Source organism: Fusarium fujikuroi, chromosome FFUJ_chr10 (assembly GCF_900079805.1).
Source record: "Fusarium fujikuroi IMI 58289 draft genome, chromosome FFUJ_chr10".
NCBI classification, from domain to species: Eukaryota; Fungi; Ascomycota; class Sordariomycetes; order Hypocreales; family Nectriaceae; genus Fusarium; species Fusarium fujikuroi.
In genome coordinates, this window is record NC_036631.1 from 1,570,730 (window position 1) to 1,593,134 (window position 22,405).

The window sequence follows — 22,405 nt, forward strand, 5'->3', positions numbered from 1 at the left end:
GACCAGATGTTCATAGTATACATAGCTTACTATACAAGTAACTCCGCTAATCACATCACATGAAGCCAGCCACTGGTTTCCCATCGCTTGCTTTGAAGTCGCTCTTATTCCACCAACTCAGGCCAGAGGGTAATTATATCTCCCAATAAAGGTCTGCCAGCTGCTGAAGGTGGTCTTCTCTTCCATTCAATAGCGTCAAGCTCTCCCTTCACTTCGGCCGTCTCCTCCACAAGCTGCCACTCCCCTGTAGTCTCATCCTTATCCAGATAGCAGAAAATAACCCGGTCACCTCCTTCTTCGAACAGATATTCCCTGCGTAGTAACCTGTGCCATTGCTCTATGGCTGTACCTTCAGATGCATTTATCCTCTCCACGACCTTATTCCTGTGAGATAGCAGGTACAGCGAGCGAGCGTTCCAAATCCCGTCTTGGCCAGGGTAGTCTTTTAGCAACCATGTAGCTTCGTCGCGAAGGAGTGCGTCTCGGCAGAATAATGCGATGAGAAAGAGATGCGATGCCATGTTGCATTGTAAAGAAAGCTGCTGCGCCGGGTTCTTCAAATCTCGCTTCGCGATGCGGATACTGATCTCGGCTAGGGAGAGGTACTCGCGAAATAGGGGAGTCTTGGCTTGGATAGGTTCAACGTCGTAGAAATGCGTGAGATCGTCGAAGGTGCAAGTACCGAGATAATGCAAGCGAAGATGAACAGCTCTGATATAGTCCGTTGATTTCGCATCCGACATAATTGCACGGTTGAAGAGAGGCATAAATGCAGCTTCGAGGGCCCTTAATTCCTTCGTGGAGGCTTCACAGATTTCTTTGATACGTGGATCAGCCGTGATTTCCCTCCAAACTCTGGAAATAATGTCAGGATCCGATGAGACCAAAACACCAGTATTCTGGACAGCCTCCATAAGAAGTGGAACCACAGCAAGTTTGGCGTTCCGGCCAGTGAGCCAATACTTCTCGAAGTCGTCCAGATTATCGAGAACAGAGGGCAGTTCTTCAGTCGGCGGGTAGTCGCGAGGTATCTGGTTTACCATGGACATAAAAGACTCGACTGTATGCTTCTTGGCGCGTAGACCTCTGGTGAAGTTTGGCACAGCGGGGCTACGGCCGATGTTCCCGCGTAGGATAAGTCTTGTTTGTGGAAGCAGTTGGGAGAAGATGTCTGCTACCACGGCGATTAGCGGCTTTGGGTTTGGAGCGACGGACGTCATCAGAGTAGAATCTGCATCAGTCAAGAGCGCAAGCAACATTGCCAATCCATGGTTTATGTGATCCAGCGCAGCCTTCCTGTTTCCTCGCAGTGTCTCGAAACATAGAAATAGAACTGAAAGGAATACGGCGTCGTGTATCGAAACTTGTTGGCTCTGTAGTTTGAGTGCATGGCAGTAGTGCGATACCGCGTTCAAATAGTCCGGATCCTCCTGCGCGGCTTCATTATCCGCCGATAACAGCGAACCAAGTGAATCATGTTCCAACTTAGCGAGCCATTTGCTCAATGCGCCGATTGCTATCGCGGCATGCCGTACAATATCGTTCGTACGTGCAACTTGAGGCAACGTCACGGACCATAAATCGCTGTTGAACCCAGCGGAGATCCACGGGCTCTGCACAACTTGTATAAACTCATCAAAATAAAGAACACTCTGAGCGTCTCGAAAGTCGAGAGAATCCTGAACGAGATGAAGCTGCGTCTTCAAGGGAGCAGTCCAGGTGACTCGTTTCGAATCCCATTGGAACTGGCCTGGTCCCTTGTTCCGCTTTCTGTCAGGGATGGCATAACCTTCACATTGCCGGTTATTCCTCACACAATTTCGACAGTGAGGCTTTGTTTCGTCACATTTGACATGGCGCTTTTTGCAGGTGACACAGCCTGTTCTGACTTTGCTTGTACTCGTACGAGTCAGCTTTGGCTTTGTGGATCTAGATCAATTGTCAGCTTATGAACACAATTCAAAGAGCTGGCAAAAGTATGCCCACGTTGTAGAAAGTTCAAAGGATATTGGCAGTTGATGTGTCTGGGGATCCATGGCCGTCTGGTGGAGAGATGAGGTGCATCGAAGTTAGCCATGCTGACATGTTGCTATTGCATTTCGCGGGGTCCGGCTAAAGCCCGAATCGCGCCGAATATTGTTCCGCGATACCGTTGGTTGTTGGTTGTTTATTTTTTGTCGTCATGAATGCTTGGCATTCAGCGCAGCAGTATTGAGACATTGTGCTTTCGCGTTATCTTACGAAGGAGACGAAGATATGTGTAGTTTTGTATTTTCAGAAATTCGATATCGCGAAAGGGGCAACGGGTCTGCGGACTGTATGTATTGGTGTTTGCTTGCGAACAATGCGGCAATGGAGCATGGAACGAAAATTATGATGCAATTCTTTGAGAAGCACAATCCTGTTGTCTTGGATCAGTCAGATGGCATCTTTTCGAGAATAAGTTGAACATGGTCATGTAGATATAGAATCCCATCTTCGGCAAGCTTCAACTGTCAACCAGGGCTATATTTCCGAAGACATTTGTACTGCAAAATGGGGATACTAGCTTCGCTACAAGTGAAGTTACGAACACGTTTACATCCAGCTTCGAGAGGAAGACAAGTAAAAAGAAAATCGCTGTCGTCGCTTGATACACTTTCAATAGCTGACTTCTGACGGGCAACGAAGTAGCCGTATTTGCACATATAGCTCATATCAATCTCAAACTTTTCTATCTAGAACAGCTGTTGAGTGGCCATACGAAGCTAGCATAAAAACGAAACGAAGCTGGGGGGCTAGCAGCCGTCTTTCTGGATATACTTGGAAGGAATTCGGCAAATGCGAAACTGCACATCTGCTTATGCGGGAGAAAGGGATAAGCAAGGATAATACCGTCAGTCACGATCTACCAAGTTTTGTTAGCATTATTTTCTGTCGCTCATGGGATGATAATTCATGACAACATGGCCAGTTGCCTACGGCTGGTGTCGTCGCAATCGCCGTCGTCATGAGAAGACAAGAGTTCAGAACTGCTTCAAGATGAACCAAAAGAATTACCACGTGCGAACAGAGTTCACAAGTGAGAACCTAATCTCATCGGTCCCGTGTTGAAGATTCTTTCAAGCATGGTGCATACCCACCACCAAAGGCTGTGTTCCGGCGGCCGCGGATTGAAGAGCTGCACAAAGTTTCAAGTGATGGTGAAATCTTAACACAGGCAAAGATGGCTGAACAAAACGCTCAACTGTTTGAGCCCTGGCCATATGATTATTCTGCAGATTAGAGGCAAACCCAGGGACCAACAACTGTTTCGGGCTCCGCGGGGAGGTTTATTCGTCATGATGCGTGTTGATCGTGTTGCAAGCAAGGGCCTACCCTATTCTGGGGTTTGAAAATGACGCAAAAGGTGCCAGTTTGGACGAGACTGATTGGTCCTCCCAAGTGAGTTATCAAATTGCTTAGTTTTAGCACTCAATCCTGAATATTATGATATATCTTTTCAAATAAGTGTTAGGATGGAATGCTTGGTGGCGTTTGGCAAATGCATGTTTCGTGGCTGTGAGCCGGTTTCTCACAGCTGATGTGATTACGGTAGTGGATTTCCCGCATCCTTCGGGCCCCTAGCTCCAGACTCTACCCTGTTTTGCATTGAATCCTCCGGCTATCAGATTGGTAGCGAATGGTGATCATTCTTTTAGCATCAAATCCTTCTGTTTTTGTTTGGGGGCCAAAGTGAATGGCAGCGGAAAAGCGAAAATTGACGGTCTGGGCATCAGCGCAATTGGCCAGGTTAAATGCTCTCGGATTGACGCGATTGCTGACTGAGGCAATGCCCGACGCCGCGACACGTGCAAAGTTGCATCACAAATTCACAATTACAATCAACAGCATCACTTTACTCTCAATAAATACTGTGGGAGGTACTGTAGGGCTGAAGAGGGTGGCAGAGTCGAGCCAGCCAAGCAGCCAAGGCAGAATGACTGCTCTTCTAGACCTTTCCTCCCCTTTGAAGATCATAACACATGCCAATCAGAAGCAGGACATCAGCCAGGACCAGGCCTTTGCCCCTCCAAATTTAACACGCGACTAGCCCGGTTATTTTCCTTGCACAAAGGGGGCACAGGATCAGTAGGATTCACTCCACATTGATTGGCGATAAATGGGGCTGTGTTTGGACTCACTGGTTGGCCCGTAAAACGACAAATGCCGCGCTGGATGCACAGGGCACAAACAGTTGTGAGTGACTGTGCCTCGTATTACCTACAACATGCAATTCGGCGCATACCCGTTACGGCCACGGAATGAATATTGGCTGCAAACACACCCAAGAGTCATGATGTTTTTGTCGGCTGTTTGAGGCGGTTGGAGACTTCATGATCGCAGAATCTGGAGCTGCATCGGCAAAGCTGTCGACAACAACAACTGTGAAGGACCATTTTGCATTTCTGAACCGTGTTACCGAGCCCTTTGCCCCTCGCAGCTAAGCTTCAGAGAAATTAGAGGTGAGGGCCAATCAACTCGATTGCCGTTACCGAACCCAGCCCTGGAATGCCCCCTGTGTTTGGGGGACCCATCTTCTAAAATCTGCGAAATCTGACGGGATGCATGGATCTTGACGTCCATTTCAAACGTCGAATTTCTATGCAACTTGTCGGTCAATCACTGAGTCTGACCGCCATTATTATCACCATGTTGCACTTTCAGATTGTCGCGATGAGCGTAGTTTATGGGAAATACAAACTGTGTCCCTTGAACTCTATGTTTGGGCTAGATTGACGCTGCCCAGCACCATCTTCATTTCGACGCTGACAACGGCACCCCTCAGCCCGTTCTGGTGCGTGCCGAAGATCCGGGGCCAGCCGCCCCAAAAAGCCAAAGTCACACGAGTCATCTCCTTTTCAGTGCCCCGTTGTAACTATTTTGATCACCGACGGGAGCCCTGATTGGAGCCAGACACATGCAAAATGTCAGCGCTGGCAGAAGCTGACCCCCCCAGAGCGCAAGAGGGCTGAGGCTGAGGCTCCCTCCACATGTAGTACAGGTATAGGTAGGTCAGGTACGGAGTAGTAAGAAAACCCCTTAATAACGGTCTTGCCCGTGGTCCTAGCTCGGCGCACTCTGTTTCAAGCTTCTGCCTTTGCTGTTGTATCTTTTTGCCATGCGATGGTTTTCTGTAATAACAGACTTTTTTCTATGAGAGCTTATTTGGAGGCTCAATAACGTGGCATCTTTTTTTTTTTGTAGCGTGTTTCTTTTCTTCTTCCTCTCTTTTTGGGCAACCATCCAACCTGGAAAGATGCAGAATACGACACCGTCTCAAGCGGCCTTGGCGCTCGCACGCGCTCTCCTAAAACGAGTACCCAACCGCCAATTCTTCTTTACCTTCACAGCCCTCGCAGTTTGGGGCGCCAAGATAATACATATCTACGCACACATCAACGCCGTGCACCAAAATCTATTACATCGATGGGGCTATTCTTTCGTCACACAAGATGTCGTCGTCCTCACCCTCATTCGACTTCTCCTTGACCAATGGTCTACGAACCTGCCCACGCGGTCGCAGATCGCCGTCCTCGTCTTCACCGCGATATTCATGTTCATCAACGCGCTGCTCAGCGTCGTCTCCATATCCTTTTACCTCGTTGCCGGCTCCGAAATACATTACAGCAACATCTCTCTACCAAACGACCCCTCCTCCAAATCGTTGATGCTGTCAGGCAGTGTCGCGTTTACAAGTGTCCTCTGTGCCAACATCTTATTGAGCTGGCTCCTCAAAACACCTTGCTACAACATCCATGGCTATGTCGCTGAGGTTGTTCATCGGTTGATTGCCAATGCTTGCCAATTGCTTCGTCGCATTCTTCCCCGCCAAAATCGCTACGTCCCTGTCCCGAAAGCCGATCTCGAGGGCCAGACCGAATCCTTCGATGACGAAAGTTCCGACGACGACCTCCAGGAACAAAAGACCCAGCACCTGAGCCCGTTTCAATTCCGACTTAGAACTGCTTTGAGATCAGTGCCATTCGCTTTGGCCGGCATCTTCTTGCTCACGCTCCTTTACGCGGCCATCGCACGACCCTCCGATCGATCCCTCATATTTCTCTCTTATACTGCAGCACTCTCGCCATTCGTGGACTTTTCCTCGGGACCGACATTACAAGACTTGCCCAGTGTTTTTGGCACTGGCATACAGCATAGCTGGGACAATCTCACTGCGCTCGCGACGGCCGAGCCATTCGATTGGCTTCCTAACGATCAAGCATTGGCCGGGTTCGAGGATTGGTACTGGAAGCGCCCGCATTACAATGCTGATGTCGACCCATTGAAGATATCGAATCTCGGGCAAGATCTTGTTCCAACGCTGAAGGACAAGCTACAGGACGTTCCCATCCGACATGTTGTTCTGTGCTTCCTAGAAAGCACACGAAATGACGTTTTCCCCATCAAGAAGGATGGAAACGTTTGGGACCTTTTAGCATCATCCTTCCCCGACAACACGATTCCTCAAGAGGCTCAAGAGAAATTGGCCAATCTCACTCCGACCGCCAACTATATCACAGGCGACTACGACGACGGCTTCGACCACAAAGGCTCCAAGCCCAAGCGCGGCGGCGTTCACTTTACCAATGCCCATACCACCGGCACCTTTACCTTCAAGAGCTTGGTCGGTACCTTGTGTGGTATCGGCCCATTGCTAGCCGACTTCAATCTCGACTATGCGCACCACATCTACCAGCCTTGCTTGGCTCATATCTTTGAAGCTCTGAACCAAGTGTCCAACGCTACCGACGCCGGATCGCGCCCCTTCAACGACTTCAAGTGGCAGTCATACTTCTACTCAGCTGCGACTTTGGGATATAACAATCAGCAAGAGTTGATGGAGGCAACGGGCTTTCCGGAGGAGCATCTCATTGGACTTGAGTGGCTACGATCTGAGAAAGCGACACACGGGCCGGTGACACTACCGCGAATCAACGGCTTTGCCTTCGAAGAGGACCCCCTGGAGGATTATTTCCGTGATGTGTTTGTCCAGGCCAAGGAGAAGAAGGAGCGAGTTTTCTTGTCGCATATAACATCGACAAGTCACCACGCCTATAAATTGCCCGAGGGCGAGGAGTACGTCCCAGTTGCTAATGGACATGATATGCTTTCGCATTATCTCAATACAGAAGGCTATGACGATCGATGGTTACGCAAGATCTTGGATCTACTAGACGAGCAGGGTGTCGCTAATGAGACACTCATTGTCTTCGTCGGCGATCACGGCATTTCTATGCCTGAGAATGGCGCCGTGTCGCCCTATTACAACCCTAGCATCGGCATCGACCACGTTCCTCTTGTCCTGTCTCACCCTCTCCTGCCTGCTTTCGACGTCCACGATGCAGTCCATTCGTCCCAAATCCTACCAACCATCCTCGATCTTCTCCTCGAGACAGGCTCCCTAAACAACGCCAGCCGACAAGCTGCATCCGACCTCGTCCGCAATTACGAAGGCCAATCCCTCATTCGACCACTCCTCACGAAGAACGATACAACCGGTCAAGGGAACTGGCAATTCGTCGTAGTAAATCCCGGTCGCGCTGTTGTAACTGCCCGAGATGCACGTCACCCAGAGCGCCATCTTGCCATTCCTCTCATCGACAATGTCGAATGGCGATTAAGCAACGTGGATGAAGATCCCATGGAACACGACTCTGTGCAAAGTTTCGACTTTACTTCTTTCACAGATGTTATTTCACGGAGGTTTGGCAATGACGTTGCGCAATGGGTTGAAGAGGGGGCTTTCATAGCGAGATGGTGGGCGGAGGAAAACCACAAACGGTGGCAGTATGGGGAGTATGATGAGGGAAAAACAGCCTGAAGGCTCTGTATAGAATGCAAATAATTGCATCACATTTCAAATGTTCAACCTACGTCGAAAATCATGCGTGAAACCTACCTATGTGCGTTTTCATGTCCTAAATGTCGGTTCCATGGAAGTCTTGTCTTGATACACGGAAGTCATCAAGACCTCCCCTGGCCTTGAAGTCCTTAACGAGCCGATCCAACAATGGATTTAAGTCGTCATCTCTTTGGAAATTCCCTTTTGAACACTCACTGAACTCTTGCCCCTTCATATCTTGTATGCTTGAGTATACAAGAAGGGTTAAGATGAGGAATGAGTAAGGGGTCGTTTTGTATGACCTCCACTCGGAGACTCGAGAGTACAGCCATAGATGTTGACAATGGTCGAAATTGAAAACGTCGCTAAGGCTCTGTAAACCTTGGTAATATCTCATCTATTTGGATCTGGGCAGCTCATGTGAGATCCTCTTTTTCATAACTTACCTGGAAAATGCAGCCTCTGTATTGCTCCATGTTGATGAGAACTGTCATAAACGCTGCGTGCCATTAGACTTAAGCTCATGCGCTGACTTAGACTCAGCTAATCCTCCGAAGTTTGGTAATAGTGTATGTTATACAGTCACTTGAGAGAATGTCCAGGGTTGGTCTGATTGTTACATCTATTGTTGAGATTCAGTTTCATCAGTCCGTCACTTGGATCTTGAGTCATGATGCCTCTTAGCATTCGTGGATTAGGTGCTGGCTATGAATCAAGACCAATATGATTACGACTAGCGATCTCATGCATGATGGGACGTCGATGATAATATACAGTCCCCAAAAGCAAAATCTGCGTGTATTTCTGTAACTGGATAATAATGACCGGTTATCAGAATATAAAATTTCAGCCAGGGAAGGCTATAGATATCTCAAGCTTTGTCCCAATATAAACCAACTAATGGATGCCTTCCAAGAAGTACTCGAGTAAGTGGCCGTGTTTCGATCTTTGAACAGCTCATTGTGAAAGTGTTGAGCTTAGCAACCGCAACCACACTGCTTGCAGTCACCCTTAGCGCAGTACTTATCGTCAGAAGGACAGTCACTGGCAGTAAAACAGCTCATCCAATCACCCGTTCCATCTTTGTGGGCAGACCAGCACCACGCACCCCATTCCTCCTCCTTGCGACTGCCGCAGTTCTGCCAGCACCAATGCTTGTCGCAGCCAAACTTGGGCTTGTGTATGGACGAAGTGCACTTTCTTTTCTCAAGGACGTTGACCTTGGTAGAGTCAGGGTTGCGGCTGTGGATCTTGAGTGAGAGGGGATGCTCCTTGCATTTGCGGAGCTCAGAGACTTCAGTGCCGGCGGGAAGGGCATCGAGATCCCATTCTGCGACGCCGAGGGCACCGCACTCAGCAGCGGCGTTGGGGGCCGAGTACATGTTGACGGCGAGGGCCTGAGAGGCGAAAAGACCGAAGAGAGTAGTGGTGAACTTCATCTTGAATAAAAGAGGAGTGTGACTTTGTGGTGATGGTTGTGTTTGAGTGGATAGTGAAGTGAGAGAGATTTCTCTGGACATACCCAGCCTCTTATACCCATCTGTGGACTCAATCTTTTAATGGATCTCACTATATCATTACTTGTACTTCCATAAGAGGAAAGCTCCGAAGGATTTTGGATATTCTAGGGGACGATGTTCCGCTCCAATCGTGTGGCCATTGATATCATGATCTCCGATGGACCGTGAGTCGATGAGCGGTGTTCGTATAACTCGAACCCTGCAACTTTACATCAGTGTAACACAGTAATGCTTCTGAAAGGGAAGGAAGCCAATGGGAAGACAGCATGCCCATGATCTGCACCGTGGAGAAGCATTGAGCCAAAGCGCACTTCACTGCACGGTGCAAGGTCTTGGATGGCTGGTCAGTTGCCATGTCATCGGGCCACAGATACAGCCCTAGACTATGGCCCGGTGGAAACCTTATCGTTTCATGTGGGACTTAGCATTCTAACAACAGTATTTAGCTTTCATGTGGAGTTGAGAAACTATGTCAACTAGTACGATATAGTAAGTTGAGAGCCTCATTCCCCCTTGTCTCGCCCGGCTCTTGTCTGTTTCTGGCTAAGTCAAGCCAACCGTAAGAGCCTCGGGCCACGGAAGATTCTGCACAGGTCGGGTGTTTCTAATGGGGCCTTGCTGGTCTTGTGTTGTTGGTTGTTGGTTATTAGGTAAATCGCATCACTAGTTTAAGCTGTTGGTTGTCCCCTGTAAATGCTCGGAAATGCTCCGCCAATAGGACTATGAGTCGCTATGGCTCATTATGGAGGTCAATGTCATTGTGGGCCTATCACCAACAACTGACTCGTCCATACGATCCTGATCAAAGGCAAAAGTCCCCGGTTCCATCTTCTAAGAAGGTTTGCCAAGCTTCAGTTTTGAGTGTTGGTTGTATAAACATCATCCTAGTCGTTGAGCCTCCTGTAGTCTAGTCCACCTCCGCCCCATCGGCGCCTTTGCGGCCCGTTCCTGGTTCCTAGGCGGATACGAGATCGACAACACCACTACGGAAAAAAAAGTTCTCTCCCCACTAGCGAAAGGCACAGCAAGTGTCGACGTTGAGGATCAACGACATGTTTTGACCCGATGTCATGACATCTAACTTGATAGCATCGATCAGCGATTGACTGTTTGGGCACGGTCCGAAAGTCGCTATTCTGTCGTAGGCCGTGCGATTTGGGACCAAGGATATTCCTTGGCGAGAATTATTAACTCTCGTGGTACGTGGTACAGTGGGCTCGACTGCAGCCCTAGACTACCACGGACCAGACACAGCCTAGACAGCCCCTTCTTGACCACTGTGTAGTGAGCCTAGCCAATCCACCAGTTAGCCTCTACGTGACTCAAGGCATGGATTGGGCTGTTTTCAGGCTGCATCTCCGGCGTCACAAAGCCCCAAATATTGGCTTAGCCAACAGAGGTTATGCTTGTTTTGGTGATACACCGACACTCTCGCCACTCTAACGCTTTGACTTGGGGGCTGGTGCATGATTTCTGGGGAAGCGGCGTCTAACATGGTATTCTTTTCCGCTCACATCATCCGTGAGAGCCAACAAGGGTATCGGGGAAACGTACGCCTAATTTTCGTCAAGCCATCCGTATTCAGGCTTGATACAAGGATCAGGCGGCTCCTCGCATTGAACGGCCGACGAGCCTTAAGTCAACGACTCTGGACCGGGAACAGCCAACCAGGACATTTTCGCCAAGAGAGAAAATGGAGAGGGGTGACATCAATTGTTATCGATAGGCAAGTTTGCGTTGGTGAAGACGTTAGTACTAACTGCAAGATATCACCAATGGGGAGAGCGCGGTTAAGTTTCCCTACCGCTCGTTGGAGTTGATATGGACTCGACCAAATACAGCAACATCAGTTCACACGATTAGCATGATCTTACATATACATTGTGTGAGCTAAAGATCACATCGGTTTGATGTTTTTGTCCATAACAATCAGAAGTCGTGCATGACAGGCCGATGGTGATGATTGCTTTGCGAAAATGTTCTAACTGAGGTGTTTTGAGCAAAGAACTTCGATGTTTGCTTCATGAAGAGCTATCTTCGCCACAGAAATTGGAAAATTCTCAATTCCAACGGTATATCTATAGAATACCATATTCTGTTCCTATTTCATTGACTTGAATGATCACCGGGAATCCAAGAGAATCAACCTCTTTGTCCGCAGCAATTGTATTAATCGAATTAGAACTTCTCGGTCATAATCCTAACAAATCTAAGATATAGGAGCTTTTCGAAATGTCTGTGACCTTCGTATATTGAGGCAGCAATGTAGTTGTCATTGCCGTTTCTCGACTATTGAGTGAGGCGCACAATGCAAGCATCAGGTGTTCGGCCTCTCAATCCACAATACCACTCTCATAAACACGCCTCAGGCAGCTCCCCAACTGACTACATAATCATCTAGGGTACGCGTTTTAGCCTATCTAGTTAAGTATGACGCATAAGGAGAACTGCTGGCCAAAGACCAGTCATAACAAAGTTACTTCAAGGCAATGACTACTGTTTCTCTGTATGTTTCTCCTCCATCCTTTGTTTAATTTCAGCACATAGTTAGCGCTAATTTCCTCAAACTACTTCACTGGAGTCTCTCCTCAAGCCGGCAATATCTCAGCAACATTCACTAAACGAATGTAGTAAAAGACAGGATTGAACTTATACTAATACTTCAATTAGAGCAGAGGCACTCAGTCATGAGCCTCGATAGCCTTGAAAATCATGTCGCCTTTTGCTTTCAGGGAACTATCTTATTATTAAATCACAACAGGCTATAGCTTCTTTGTCGTCTACAGCTGATTAACTTGCCACCGTAAAGAAAGAGAAGCACAGCCACTTGCTTTTCTCCCTCGGACTTCAAGGTACAGCAATGGCCTTGACAGTCAAGTTTGAGTGCTTCAATCTTCTTTCACGGGCTTGTCTTTGTCAGCGTCCAACAACAGCACTGCCCATCTTCTCTTGTTTGATTTAACCTGCTTCAAACGGAATGCAGAGTTTGCCAAGAATGCCGCCTGGAGGGTGAAAGACTTATCGTTCCCAAAGAGTGTTAGCTAGTGTATAACTGGGTTTAATGTTGTTTGAAACCTTATTCAATGCCTGGAGGGGGGAAAGGAAAACCCAGACTAACCTTAAATTTGGTGGTAGGTCGTTGAATTCTGGCGTAGACCACTGTCGCGTATTCTTCCTTTGGGTTTTGGCTTTTAATGCCAGTAGTGCTGTTGTGTCTCACCTATTCGCGTTGGTTCCGAAAGATTACTGGTAGTACATGACGCAGTCATGTCTTTAGCCTGCAAGAAACCAGCTTCATTTTAGGCTCCCGTTCAAAGGAAATGACGCTATCTCCAGCAAGGTACAGATCTGCCTGCGGCTTTAAACGCTTTGACTTCACGATAGGCTATTTCATCCGTGCGTTCCGTTTTTACCAATGAGAATGGTCGAGACATTCTAAGTAGCGAGTTTAAAGCCGGGGACGAGATGTGATTAGACAAAGTGCGTAGCAGATCGTCGCATTTCGCTTTTTACTCGCCTTTTCGGTGCCGAAGGGGATAAGAAAATCAAGTTTCCCCTTTAATTGGAGTTTTCTTTGAATCCAGGATCGCGGATAGCAAGTGCCGGATTTTCCACCAGCCCTTTATATCTGCGCAACGTTTCAACGAGATGCAACCTCAAAGACCCGCTTCTAAAAATACATAACTTCTGTTTGTGACAGCCAACTCGACTGCAGAATTGGAATACCTAAGAAAGATACTCTGATATAAATGCTTTGGACGGGTTGGTTTACTAGACAGCGCATGAGATGTATCAACGACATTACTTTGAGAAGCAACACAATACAAGAGCTGTGTATACGTTGTAATTAGGTTGTAAGCCTCGAAAGCTGAGTAATGCAAGTGCCGAACATCCGTCGGCTTCTGATGCCAAGATAATCCCGGGCCTCTCGTGCCGTTCCGTGCGACTCTGAGGGCATGATTCGACGAATTCTACTGGTTCGGGGATGTCTACATCATTACTAAGAAGCATGGATTTCATTAACAATTTCGCGATTCGGGTATAACGAGCATCGACTCTCATGCATGTCAGTTCTTATGTCCATCATCGACTCTGGCAATTGGGCAGTGCTGACGGAACTTTTGTCTTGTGTTACACATACTGCCTATCCGAATGCTCCGTCGGGACCGAATGCTTCCATGATGACTTCGGGATCTCGGTGATCTCGGAGTTAACCCTACTTCACAGTCAATGCAAGTGATCAGCCATGAGAGGCTTTTGATCGTCCATTCTAGGCAATAGTATCGACCATGATATCCCACACTTGCAGAACCATGGGGCGGGTTGAGAGCAAATGCTATAAGAGGCAACAGCCTGCCACTGTCTTGGACTTCTCCATTCACAACCCGCATCTTTAGATCTAAGTCAATAAGACAAGCAGCAACTTCTAATTCTCGAGGACATAGTCAACATGGTACATCGTAGCACCTTCTTCAAAGCCTTGGTGGCTTCACTTTCAATCGCCCCAGGCTCAGCCCTCCCTGCCCCTCAGTGAGTACTCACTTCACCCAGATGCCAAACCAAACGCTAATAATTGTCAGAATGGGCGATTATGGGGAGAATAAAGGACCCGTAGGGGGAGTCAAGCCTCCAACACCAACAGTCACCTCGACCAGCGGTTCGCTGTACGGCGACTCCAGCTTGCTCGGCGGCAACGCTCCTCTTCCAGACCCTGAGCAGGATTCTGCCATCGTCAAAGACCCAAAGCTTGCCAATGGCCAGGAAGCTGACCCCAAGCTCGGGCTCTATCTGGATTTTGATGGTGTAGATGTTCCCCAGCCAATCCGTGGCAAGCTCGGTGCCACAGATCCTGGTCCCCGAACTTACGACTATGAGAGACTCAACCCCGATCTTTTTGCTCCTCCTGGTACAGATGCTGGAGATGTCCCCAATGCCATGTGGCCGCTTGGTCTTTCCCACAATCGTCTTGGTAGTGAAGCTGGCGCCGGATGGGCTCGACAGCAGAACCAGGATGTCCTTCCTGCTGCTACTGCCATGGCTGGAGTCGACATGCGTCTTGCTCCGAATGCGTATCGCGAGCTGCACTGGCACACCGCTAATGAGTGGGCATTGGTTACGAAAGGCTGTCTGCGTGTCGCTGCTGTCAATGACGAGGGCAAAAGCTTTGTCGATGATCTCTGTGAAGGTGACGTCTGGTTCTTCCCTGCTGGCGTACCTCACAGTCTCCAAGCTTTTGACAAGGGCGTGGAGTTTTTGCTGGTCTTTGATCAGGGCACCTTCTCTGAAGATGAGACATTCCTTGTATCTGAGTTGTTCTTGCGAAACCCTGTCTCCGTTCTGGCAAAGAACTTTGAGACCGAGACAACGGCCTTTGATAACATCCCCAAGGATGAGCTCTATGTGAGTATATTACCCCAGCATCTGTCTACATACTAACTTATGAATTTTCAGATTTTCAACGGAACACCAGCACCGAAGGATATTGAGAAACAAAACGTGACGGGTTCAGCTGGAGCATTGACCGGCAATGGCTCATACACGTACCATTGGTCTCAGCAGAAGCCCCATACCGTACCCGGAGGCTCTGTCAAGATCATTGACCCTACGACCTTCCCAATCGCCAAAGGCTTCTCAGCCGCCCTTGTTGTCGTTCAGCCCGGTGCACTCCGTGAGATCCACTGGCATACTACCTCTGACGAGTGGAGTTACTTCCTCCAGGGCAGCGGTCGAATCACCGTTTTCAAAGCAGCTTCATCCGCCCGCACCTTCGATTTCACTGCTGGTGGCGTTGGATATATCCCTGCTGCAAACTCTCACTATGTTGAGAATACTGGAACGGAGGACTTGATCTTTCTCGAGGTTCTTCAGGCGCCCAAGTTCTCAGATGTTTCGGTGGCACAATGGTTGGCTTTGACACCCAAACAGATTGTCAAGGATCATCTGAAGGTTTCGGATAAGTTTTTGGACTCGTTGCCCAAGGAGAAGCAATTCATCAAGACGGGAGACGTGAATATGACGGCCATTGCAGACGAAGCCTAGAGTCTATCATTTAGAGCTGGGGCTGCAATATTTGGTTCGAACTGCATAGAATCTTATCAGATTCGACATAATTTTGGTAGTTAATAATGGCTTGATATCATGAGTTCCGCAGAATGTCGTTGTTGAAAAGAGTGAATGGCTAGTAGAAACAAATCTTCCTGACATCAAGATCGCTTTTGAGTTTTAGTGAGACGTGACACAGCGTTCGTAAGCCAGCAGTACTATGTAGTTGACTGGGGTAAACGACATCGCCATTCTGATGAAAATAGTTCTATTCTTGCTTACAATCAATGGGAGTAAAGGCACTCATGAGAAGGAGTTCATTGAGTACTTGATGTAACCGTCATCGAAAGATTAGGCTGCGGCTACTGGCAGTTCCACGGATCAGCACCAGGCTAAGAACTCGGCAATCTCTATCTTCATGTCTCTAATAACTAAGCAGGTCAATTGTAGTGTAGCATCTCGATGAGAGAAAACAAGCTCATGCCTGGCTCTTGTCTGCCCAATGACGTGCGGTCGAACCCTGGATGATCAAAGCCAAGTTTGAAGAGCACATGTTTGCCCCACCAATCTCCAGGGAGCTTTGAGCTTGATTGGCGGGACAATCAGTGGCAGCCGAGGCTGGTCTCGCGATGACAAGTACAAGTTTTCCCCCATAATTTCAACTGGGAAACAGGTATTCCTGATCTAGCAGTTCCCCAAATTAAACCAAGCAGAGGAGCTCAGAGTAAGATTCTGCGCCACAAGAGTGATCGACATCTTGAATTACCTTATCGACTGCACCGGATTCGGCTCCTGCATGAAAAACCTGGGTTCTGGTGACACTAGCTACGTAGTCGATACATCACTGTGGCGTAAGCTCCCCACTATGACCACTCAAAAGGCGAGAATGACAGGGCATCTGAGATTCAGAGTGACAGAATTAGAGGACGGCCAGCATCAAAACCATTGATAGATCTGGCAGATTCAGGCACATAAAAGAAGTAAATCGATTGCATGTTTGAATGCATCGTCATCGATCTTGCATCGTAGAAAATCGTGCAAATAATGACGAACGATGACAGCATTGGCCACATACGCTGCCAAGGACTGCGGCATGAGCTCATTGATCTGCCAGAGCTCTTAAGAGACAGCTCTACAGCTTGTTTGAACCACAAATATTCTGACATCTGACGTTCAATTTACTCACCAATCACTCAAATTCACAACAAAATCCTCAAATATTCACAATGGCCTCTGAACTTCCTCCCAACGCCCTCGGCAAACTGGCCTCATCCGTCAAGAACATCGTAACTGGTGTTCCACTAGAGGACCAAAACGAATCCAATGCGCCAGCCACCAAGCAAGTCGGCAAGAGCCTCGATAAGACTGTTGACAAGACCGTCGAGACTACTGACGATGCCACCATTCACAAGGAGAAGCAAGCTCCCGTTGTGCACGAAGACGTCAAGTCTCACGAGCATGAGAGGGTTGATACTGAAATCGATCACGAGGTCCACCAGGACCACTACCATACCACCATCCAGCCAGTTAAAGACAAGAATGTACTGCCCACCAAGCACGTCTACAAGGAGAATGAATTCGAGGAGGAGATCGACCATCGCAACAATGAGGCTAAGATGAAGGCCAAGGAAGAAGCTGCCAAGATCAAGAACGAGAAGAACGTTGAGGACACTACTCAATCAAGAGAGTATGCTCCCACGAAGGAGAATGAGCACATTCACCAGTAAGTACCAACCTATGCCTCGTCCATGTACCAGAATCTTACATATCGGCCCAGCCATCTCCATGAGAACATCCAGCCCGTGATCGAGAGAGAAACCGTCCAACAGAAGGTTATTCACACTACAAATCGCATTCACGAGAAGGAGCAACTCAACGACGAGTACCATGAGGCCACTGTTGCTCCTGCAATCTCCATGGATGAGTTCAAGAACGGTGGTGCCAAGACTGGAACCACTGTCACTAAGGACATTGAGATGCCAGTTTCTGGTATCAAAGCCACAGCAAAGAAGAGGGAAGCTCTCGGAGATGTTGATGTCGAGGAAGGTTCCAAAGTTGGTAAGTCAAAAATGCGTCCTAAGCCAAAAGCCTGCGAAATAACAAGTTACTTAGAATCAATCTAGTGAAAAGGAAGAGAGGGTCTTCTTGTACAGTAGTTGACTGCAAATGCTCATGCCATCGATAAATAGGGCACGACGAAGAAGAAATGTATTGATAGGATGGAGTTGGGATATGTATTTACAGTACTTTGGAAGCGAATGAACAGTGCCTGGTTGAAGCAAGTAATCCTTTCGCTACGATGTGATACGTTTCTTTGGACAAATGCACTCATGGTGGAACAGTTCAGGGAGTCAACACCGCTTATGGAAACGGATATCTGAATGTTCACATCCGTAGGCCTTGGGAAATTTTGGCTTCACTACACCAAGTCTCATGTAGATGACCATGTTTTCTTTTATCCTGATAGAGGGAAGGTATTGAACTTTACTACATACTGAGTGAAAGAATTATGGCTTATCAAGCATATCACTATAGATAGCGTGCAAACTATATTCTTTACTTTAAGAGGCAAATATTCACATAGTTAAAATTCCTCCGAAGCTCGCCTTCAAGGACACTAATGTCGGATTTCTTCGCGGAAATCATGGCTATCTGGAAGAGGCTGGGGCCAACATTAATTCTCACAGCCCCTAGCTTAGTCAGCTGTGACACTGAGAGTGCTGCTCGAGTCTGGCCTAGGCGTATTGCGACATGGCCATCAAGCTCTTTGATAAGCGTCTGCTTGTCATCTTCCGTGAAACCCGCACCATATCCGCGCTACAAGAAGATAGTTGTAGCTCTAGCGTCTAAATATGGTTTGCCAGGCTTCACTGCCTTTTTCATACACGTTTCGCGGTTCAGTTTGAGGTCGTCTTGCAAAGCGAACACGTCACAGCGGACGTTTATTACAATATCAGGAAAGCCTGCGTCAGCTACGGATCGAACTGCTAGCTTCAGGCGGTGAATTTGTTCGTCCAAAGGATACAATGACTTCTCAATTCCTTGACCTAGACCGCGAGCCGGTATGATGTCTTCAATGTTGGTACCATGAGCTCCTGTTTACATAGTTTGGGTGATTGCTTCATGAAGACGAAATCCATAGCCATCTTGAAGGTCAACAGAGAGCGGTAAACCGGCTGATGCGACCTTTGCAGTAAAGTTTGAATCGAAGCCAAATTCTACTCCATAGACCATGGTGAGCTCTTCATCCTCTTTACGTAGTAAGCAGCGAAGGCCCATAAAGCGGTAGCGATGGCTTTGAAGGGCTTTGAGGCTCCGCTATTCAGGCCCAAGACGATGTTCAGGGAGACAAGGTCCCATACGTTGGCAAATACAAGAGTTTGGTAAGGGAAATGAAGGGACTTTAAGGTCTGTGAGAGCTGATTCAACTCCATGGTTGCAAATTGATTCTGTGACCGTTGTGCTTTGTGCTTTTTCTGATTCAATGCCTCGTACCATCGATATCATGTTCAGAGCGATATTCATATATAAGGGGGCATTGAATTGTGCCACTATGGATTATTGAATCAAAATCCAGGTTTAGTCAAGTCAGCAAGGGCGCGGAGATTGACCTGGCTCGCTGAATTGATCGGCAAATCAAGATTCGGGCAGTCTTATGTCAAACAACCCGACTCACTAACAAGATTGGCAATACTTAAGAGTTTGGTCTTGCTGTCTTTCGCGCTGTACAGAATTTGCACACCGCATAATGAAAGTCCTATAGCCTTCTCATAGATTTGTTGGATTTCAGAGTCGTCCGAGTAGAAGGCCTTGGCGATGTCAGACCCCATACAGGGCAGTTCATGTAGAAGCTATACAAGATGCTTAAATAGATATTTAGGTACTGCTACGTAGTCTAGCAACAAAGCGATGATTCCATATTGGCCATACTGGGCCTTCCTGGATTGATCTCCCTCGTAATCACTGACTGTTCAATCACTCCTCTCAATGCCTGTCTGGGAAAGCCAGGGCCTTTCATCAAACAAACCGCCATCTTCGTCAAGTTCATTATAAGCAGATCCAGACTGACTCGTACTCTCGGTGCGTCTATCTGCGGTCGTGAATCTCTTGATGGGAAAAGGTTGACAAAACTCCAGCTCTCTGGTTGCGCGCAGCTAGGCTCTAGGCGATTCCCTGACAATATCGCCAAGGCACTCGCGTCCAGCTCGATGGTCTCATTATCCACAAAGCGAGCGCCAAGTGCTATGAGCTGTTTCTCAACACCAAGGACACTGAGGAACTGGGGGGCAGATGAGTCAACCATGGCGGCATTCGTGGCATAATTCGCAAGGTCGCTACCGGAGAACTCTCGATCCCACCATCTCCCTCCCCATGGCAACTCAGCCAAGGTCTGGAGTTCATGCTTTCCGGGGCCGAGTAGCCATCGCATTCTCAAGATCATTTCATCCCTTTCGCGGTAGCGAAGGGTCGAGCCAAACATGCGACTCTCTTCTGATAGCGGGAGTGGTGCATCGATCGATCGGCTGAGAACAAGGCAGCCAACCTTGAAGCATGAATATGTGAGACGACAAATGAAGGAATTGAGGGACAGGGGGGGCAATGAGGATGTCCACAAAAGAGGGCTGAGAGGTGCCGGTATCGTAGATGGTGGGTAGTTTGCTTGGGTGTAGACCGTTGGAACAACCGGTAGCGACACCATTGTGTCTTCAAACAAGGGCATATTTATGGGGGAGTCGTCTGTAAGGGGCGTTGGGGAAATGGTAGTCGTCGGGTCATCGGGAGTAGCGGTAACTTTAATACTGGGGTTTGAACTAGGAAGATCATGCTCGGAGTCTTTGGGAGAATGATATTCGGCTTCAGTGGCTCTCCCCCGAGCCTTACGAGCCTTGGGGTCCTGTTCGGGGTCTCCGGCTTCATTGGCCAATGTAAGGATATCGGCGATAACGCCTTGAATGCTCGCCATCATGCCAGGGCTCTGTTGGACTATTTCTTGCTGTAAGAGACCGTCTGTAAAGTCCACCAACACAGTGCTCATTCTCTCAACCACGCCTTCAAGGTGCTTTATCCGATTGCAGCGTGTCTCATCGACTTCTTGTTTCTTCTTCCGGAACTTTAGCTGTGCTGCCCTATTACGTGCGCGACGTTCCTAAGTCTATTGTTAGGGACACGGCAAATTTGACATAAGAGACCCGAATAGGCTTTTACCTTAGCTTCTGGGCTGGGTGGCTCATTAGAGCGAGGAGACATTGCGACACAAGAGCTCCACGTTCGTAAGCTGCTTTGTTTTTGCTGGTTCAGAGAGAAGGTAATTACAAAATGTGACAAATTATAATTCTTGCTTCAGAAAAGACAAGAGGAAAGGGACTTAGTGGAATTGAACAGAAAGGTTTCAAGATACAGGGCGCAAGGCACAAAGCGCAAGGCATAAAATGGTGTTTAGTGAAGAACGGGGAGATAATCTGGGCGATCGGACTTTGCACTGAGGAAAATGACATAAACTTGCCCGACTGGACCCGCTTTTGATGCCAGAGTCAAGGAGCTAACTCAACTGGGACAAGTTTCAACGATTCCATGTCAGCGACGATCAACCTCAACAGAAATTGATACTTGTATCAAAGAACCTCGGCTGAATTCTTTCAGTGAGGGTATCAGATTAAAGAACAAAAAAAGAAAAATGGCATATCGTCCGTTGATCACCCTCTTTGATATTCCAAGTATAACACGAAAGTCGTGGTCTCCAAATGTCTGGAAAGGTTTGATACCATCACATCAAGGCCGCGTGTTAGACTAACCGTGCAACGGTAGCCCGGCTCGTCCTCAATTACAAGGCATTGCCATATACGACTGAATGGCTTGACTTTTCCAACCTCAGTACCTATATGCAGCCTCAGTAGGGCTTTATGCTCCCAAAACTCATTTACATCAGTCATTGACACCACCTGAGCGTGAAACCGAATGAGCCGCCTTTGAGCCCGCATACCATACCCTGCATCCTTTTGCAGGAGGGCGAGACCACAAGGGGTATCATGGGCTCCAGATCTATTGCTGAGGAATTAGAGAAGTATTTTAGCTCGCCGTCACTTCAATTCGACTCAGAAGAATCCGCCATGGTCGAAGAATTAGCAGAGAAGCTGCTGATAAGCAGCAGACCGTTATGGGCACATTTACTACCCAAGAATGTTCTTGTGCCATCAGATCGGCAATATTATGCAGACACGCGATCAAAAAGATTTGGAATGAGTCTTGATTTATATTACAGTGAGCACGTCAGCCAGCAGCTGTGGTACCAGCTTGATGCCATCTGTCACGAGATTGGAGGGGCACTGGCTGAGACCGTTTCTGATGAATTACCATCGTAAGAACAAGATCAACCTCAGACCCATCGATGATGTCGTCGCTAACGTTTGAAGCCTCGTACGCTGACTTTACTGTCGTTGCTCTACTTCGCTTCTTCAGCTGTGTTGATCGGACCTTGTCAGATCACTTCTACGATGCTGAACCCCAGCTTCTCAAGCTGTATGAGGCATGCCACCAGTGGCTCGAACGTGATTATTGATTGATTGTATCTATATAACTGTATTAGGATGAATTCTTGAGTCAAAAATCAGACCGAAGACGTCAATCAAGTCGGTCCAGATGACCCTGGCTTCGACCTCACACCCATTTCGTGATTTTGTAAACAGGCAAGGGGCGGCAAGCATCTAGACTGAGACGTAGGACCTCTGTTCTCAAGTGACAAAAAGCTTGGTTTAAGTCTAGCAAGTTTATTGTAGTTTCCTGGAACTTAGATGATGTATTGCTGACGTGTAAGTCCAATGTCTGATGGTCTTTAAATGAAATGCAGCTTCTTCAGCTTGGTGATTTTGGTCAGTGACTCAGCGGTCCCCCTCCTCACACAGGGAGGCAGGTGCGCTCAATCCAGAGCAAACAACACCTCGATATCGCATACTCCACACAAGTTGATTTTGCATCCTCAATC

At 47.9% G+C, this 22,405-nt stretch overlaps 7 protein-coding genes; 4 read left to right on the forward strand and 3 right to left on the reverse strand.

The window, feature by feature from the left end:
* Positions 1-104: 104 nt before the first annotated feature.
* FFUJ_10796 (uncharacterized protein) lies at positions 105-2,036 on the reverse strand (the record flags this gene model as incomplete). XM_023569620.1 has 2 exons in its annotated part: positions 105-1,929; positions 1,987-2,036. The coding sequence occupies 2 exons, from the start codon at positions 2,034-2,036 to the stop codon at positions 105-107; spliced, it is 1,875 nt and encodes a 624-aa protein (XP_023436809.1).
* Positions 2,037-5,278: 3,242 nt separating this feature from the next.
* On the forward strand, positions 5,279-7,843 carry FFUJ_10797 (related to sulfatase; the record flags this gene model as incomplete). The annotated part of the gene is made up of 1 exon (XM_023569621.1): positions 5,279-7,843. The coding sequence occupies one exon, from the start codon at positions 5,279-5,281 to the stop codon at positions 7,841-7,843; it is 2,565 nt and encodes an 854-aa protein (XP_023436810.1).
* A 998-nt stretch (positions 7,844-8,841) lies between these two features.
* Positions 8,842-9,303, reverse strand: FFUJ_10798 (uncharacterized protein; the record flags this gene model as incomplete). Its single annotated transcript, XM_023569622.1, has 1 exon — positions 8,842-9,303. The coding sequence occupies one exon, from the start codon at positions 9,301-9,303 to the stop codon at positions 8,842-8,844; it is 462 nt and encodes a 153-aa protein (XP_023436811.1).
* Positions 9,304-13,834: 4,531 nt separating this feature from the next.
* Positions 13,835-15,423, forward strand: FFUJ_10799 (related to oxalate decarboxylase; the record flags this gene model as incomplete). XM_023569623.1 has 3 exons in its annotated part: positions 13,835-13,914; positions 13,965-14,784; positions 14,836-15,423. 3 exons carry the CDS (start codon positions 13,835-13,837, stop codon positions 15,421-15,423), a joined length of 1,488 nt encoding a protein of 495 aa, XP_023436812.1.
* A 1,229-nt stretch (positions 15,424-16,652) lies between these two features.
* Positions 16,653-17,549, forward strand: FFUJ_10800 (uncharacterized protein; the record flags this gene model as incomplete). XM_023569624.1 has 3 exons in its annotated part: positions 16,653-17,149; positions 17,204-17,484; positions 17,539-17,549. 3 exons carry the CDS (start codon positions 16,653-16,655, stop codon positions 17,547-17,549), a joined length of 789 nt encoding a protein of 262 aa, XP_023437215.1.
* A 976-nt stretch (positions 17,550-18,525) lies between these two features.
* FFUJ_10801 (uncharacterized protein) lies at positions 18,526-20,673 on the reverse strand (the record flags this gene model as incomplete). XM_023569625.1 has 4 exons in its annotated part: positions 18,526-18,677; positions 19,103-19,235; positions 19,502-20,572; positions 20,632-20,673. 4 exons carry the CDS (start codon positions 20,671-20,673, stop codon positions 18,526-18,528), a joined length of 1,398 nt encoding a protein of 465 aa, XP_023436813.1.
* Positions 20,674-21,100: 427 nt separating this feature from the next.
* On the forward strand, positions 21,101-21,982 carry FFUJ_10802 (related to putative glutathione S-transferase; the record flags this gene model as incomplete). XM_023569626.1 has 4 exons in its annotated part: positions 21,101-21,179; positions 21,232-21,316; positions 21,371-21,781; positions 21,883-21,982. The coding sequence occupies 4 exons, from the start codon at positions 21,101-21,103 to the stop codon at positions 21,980-21,982; spliced, it is 675 nt and encodes a 224-aa protein (XP_023436814.1).
* Between the last annotated feature and the right edge of the window lie 423 nt (positions 21,983-22,405).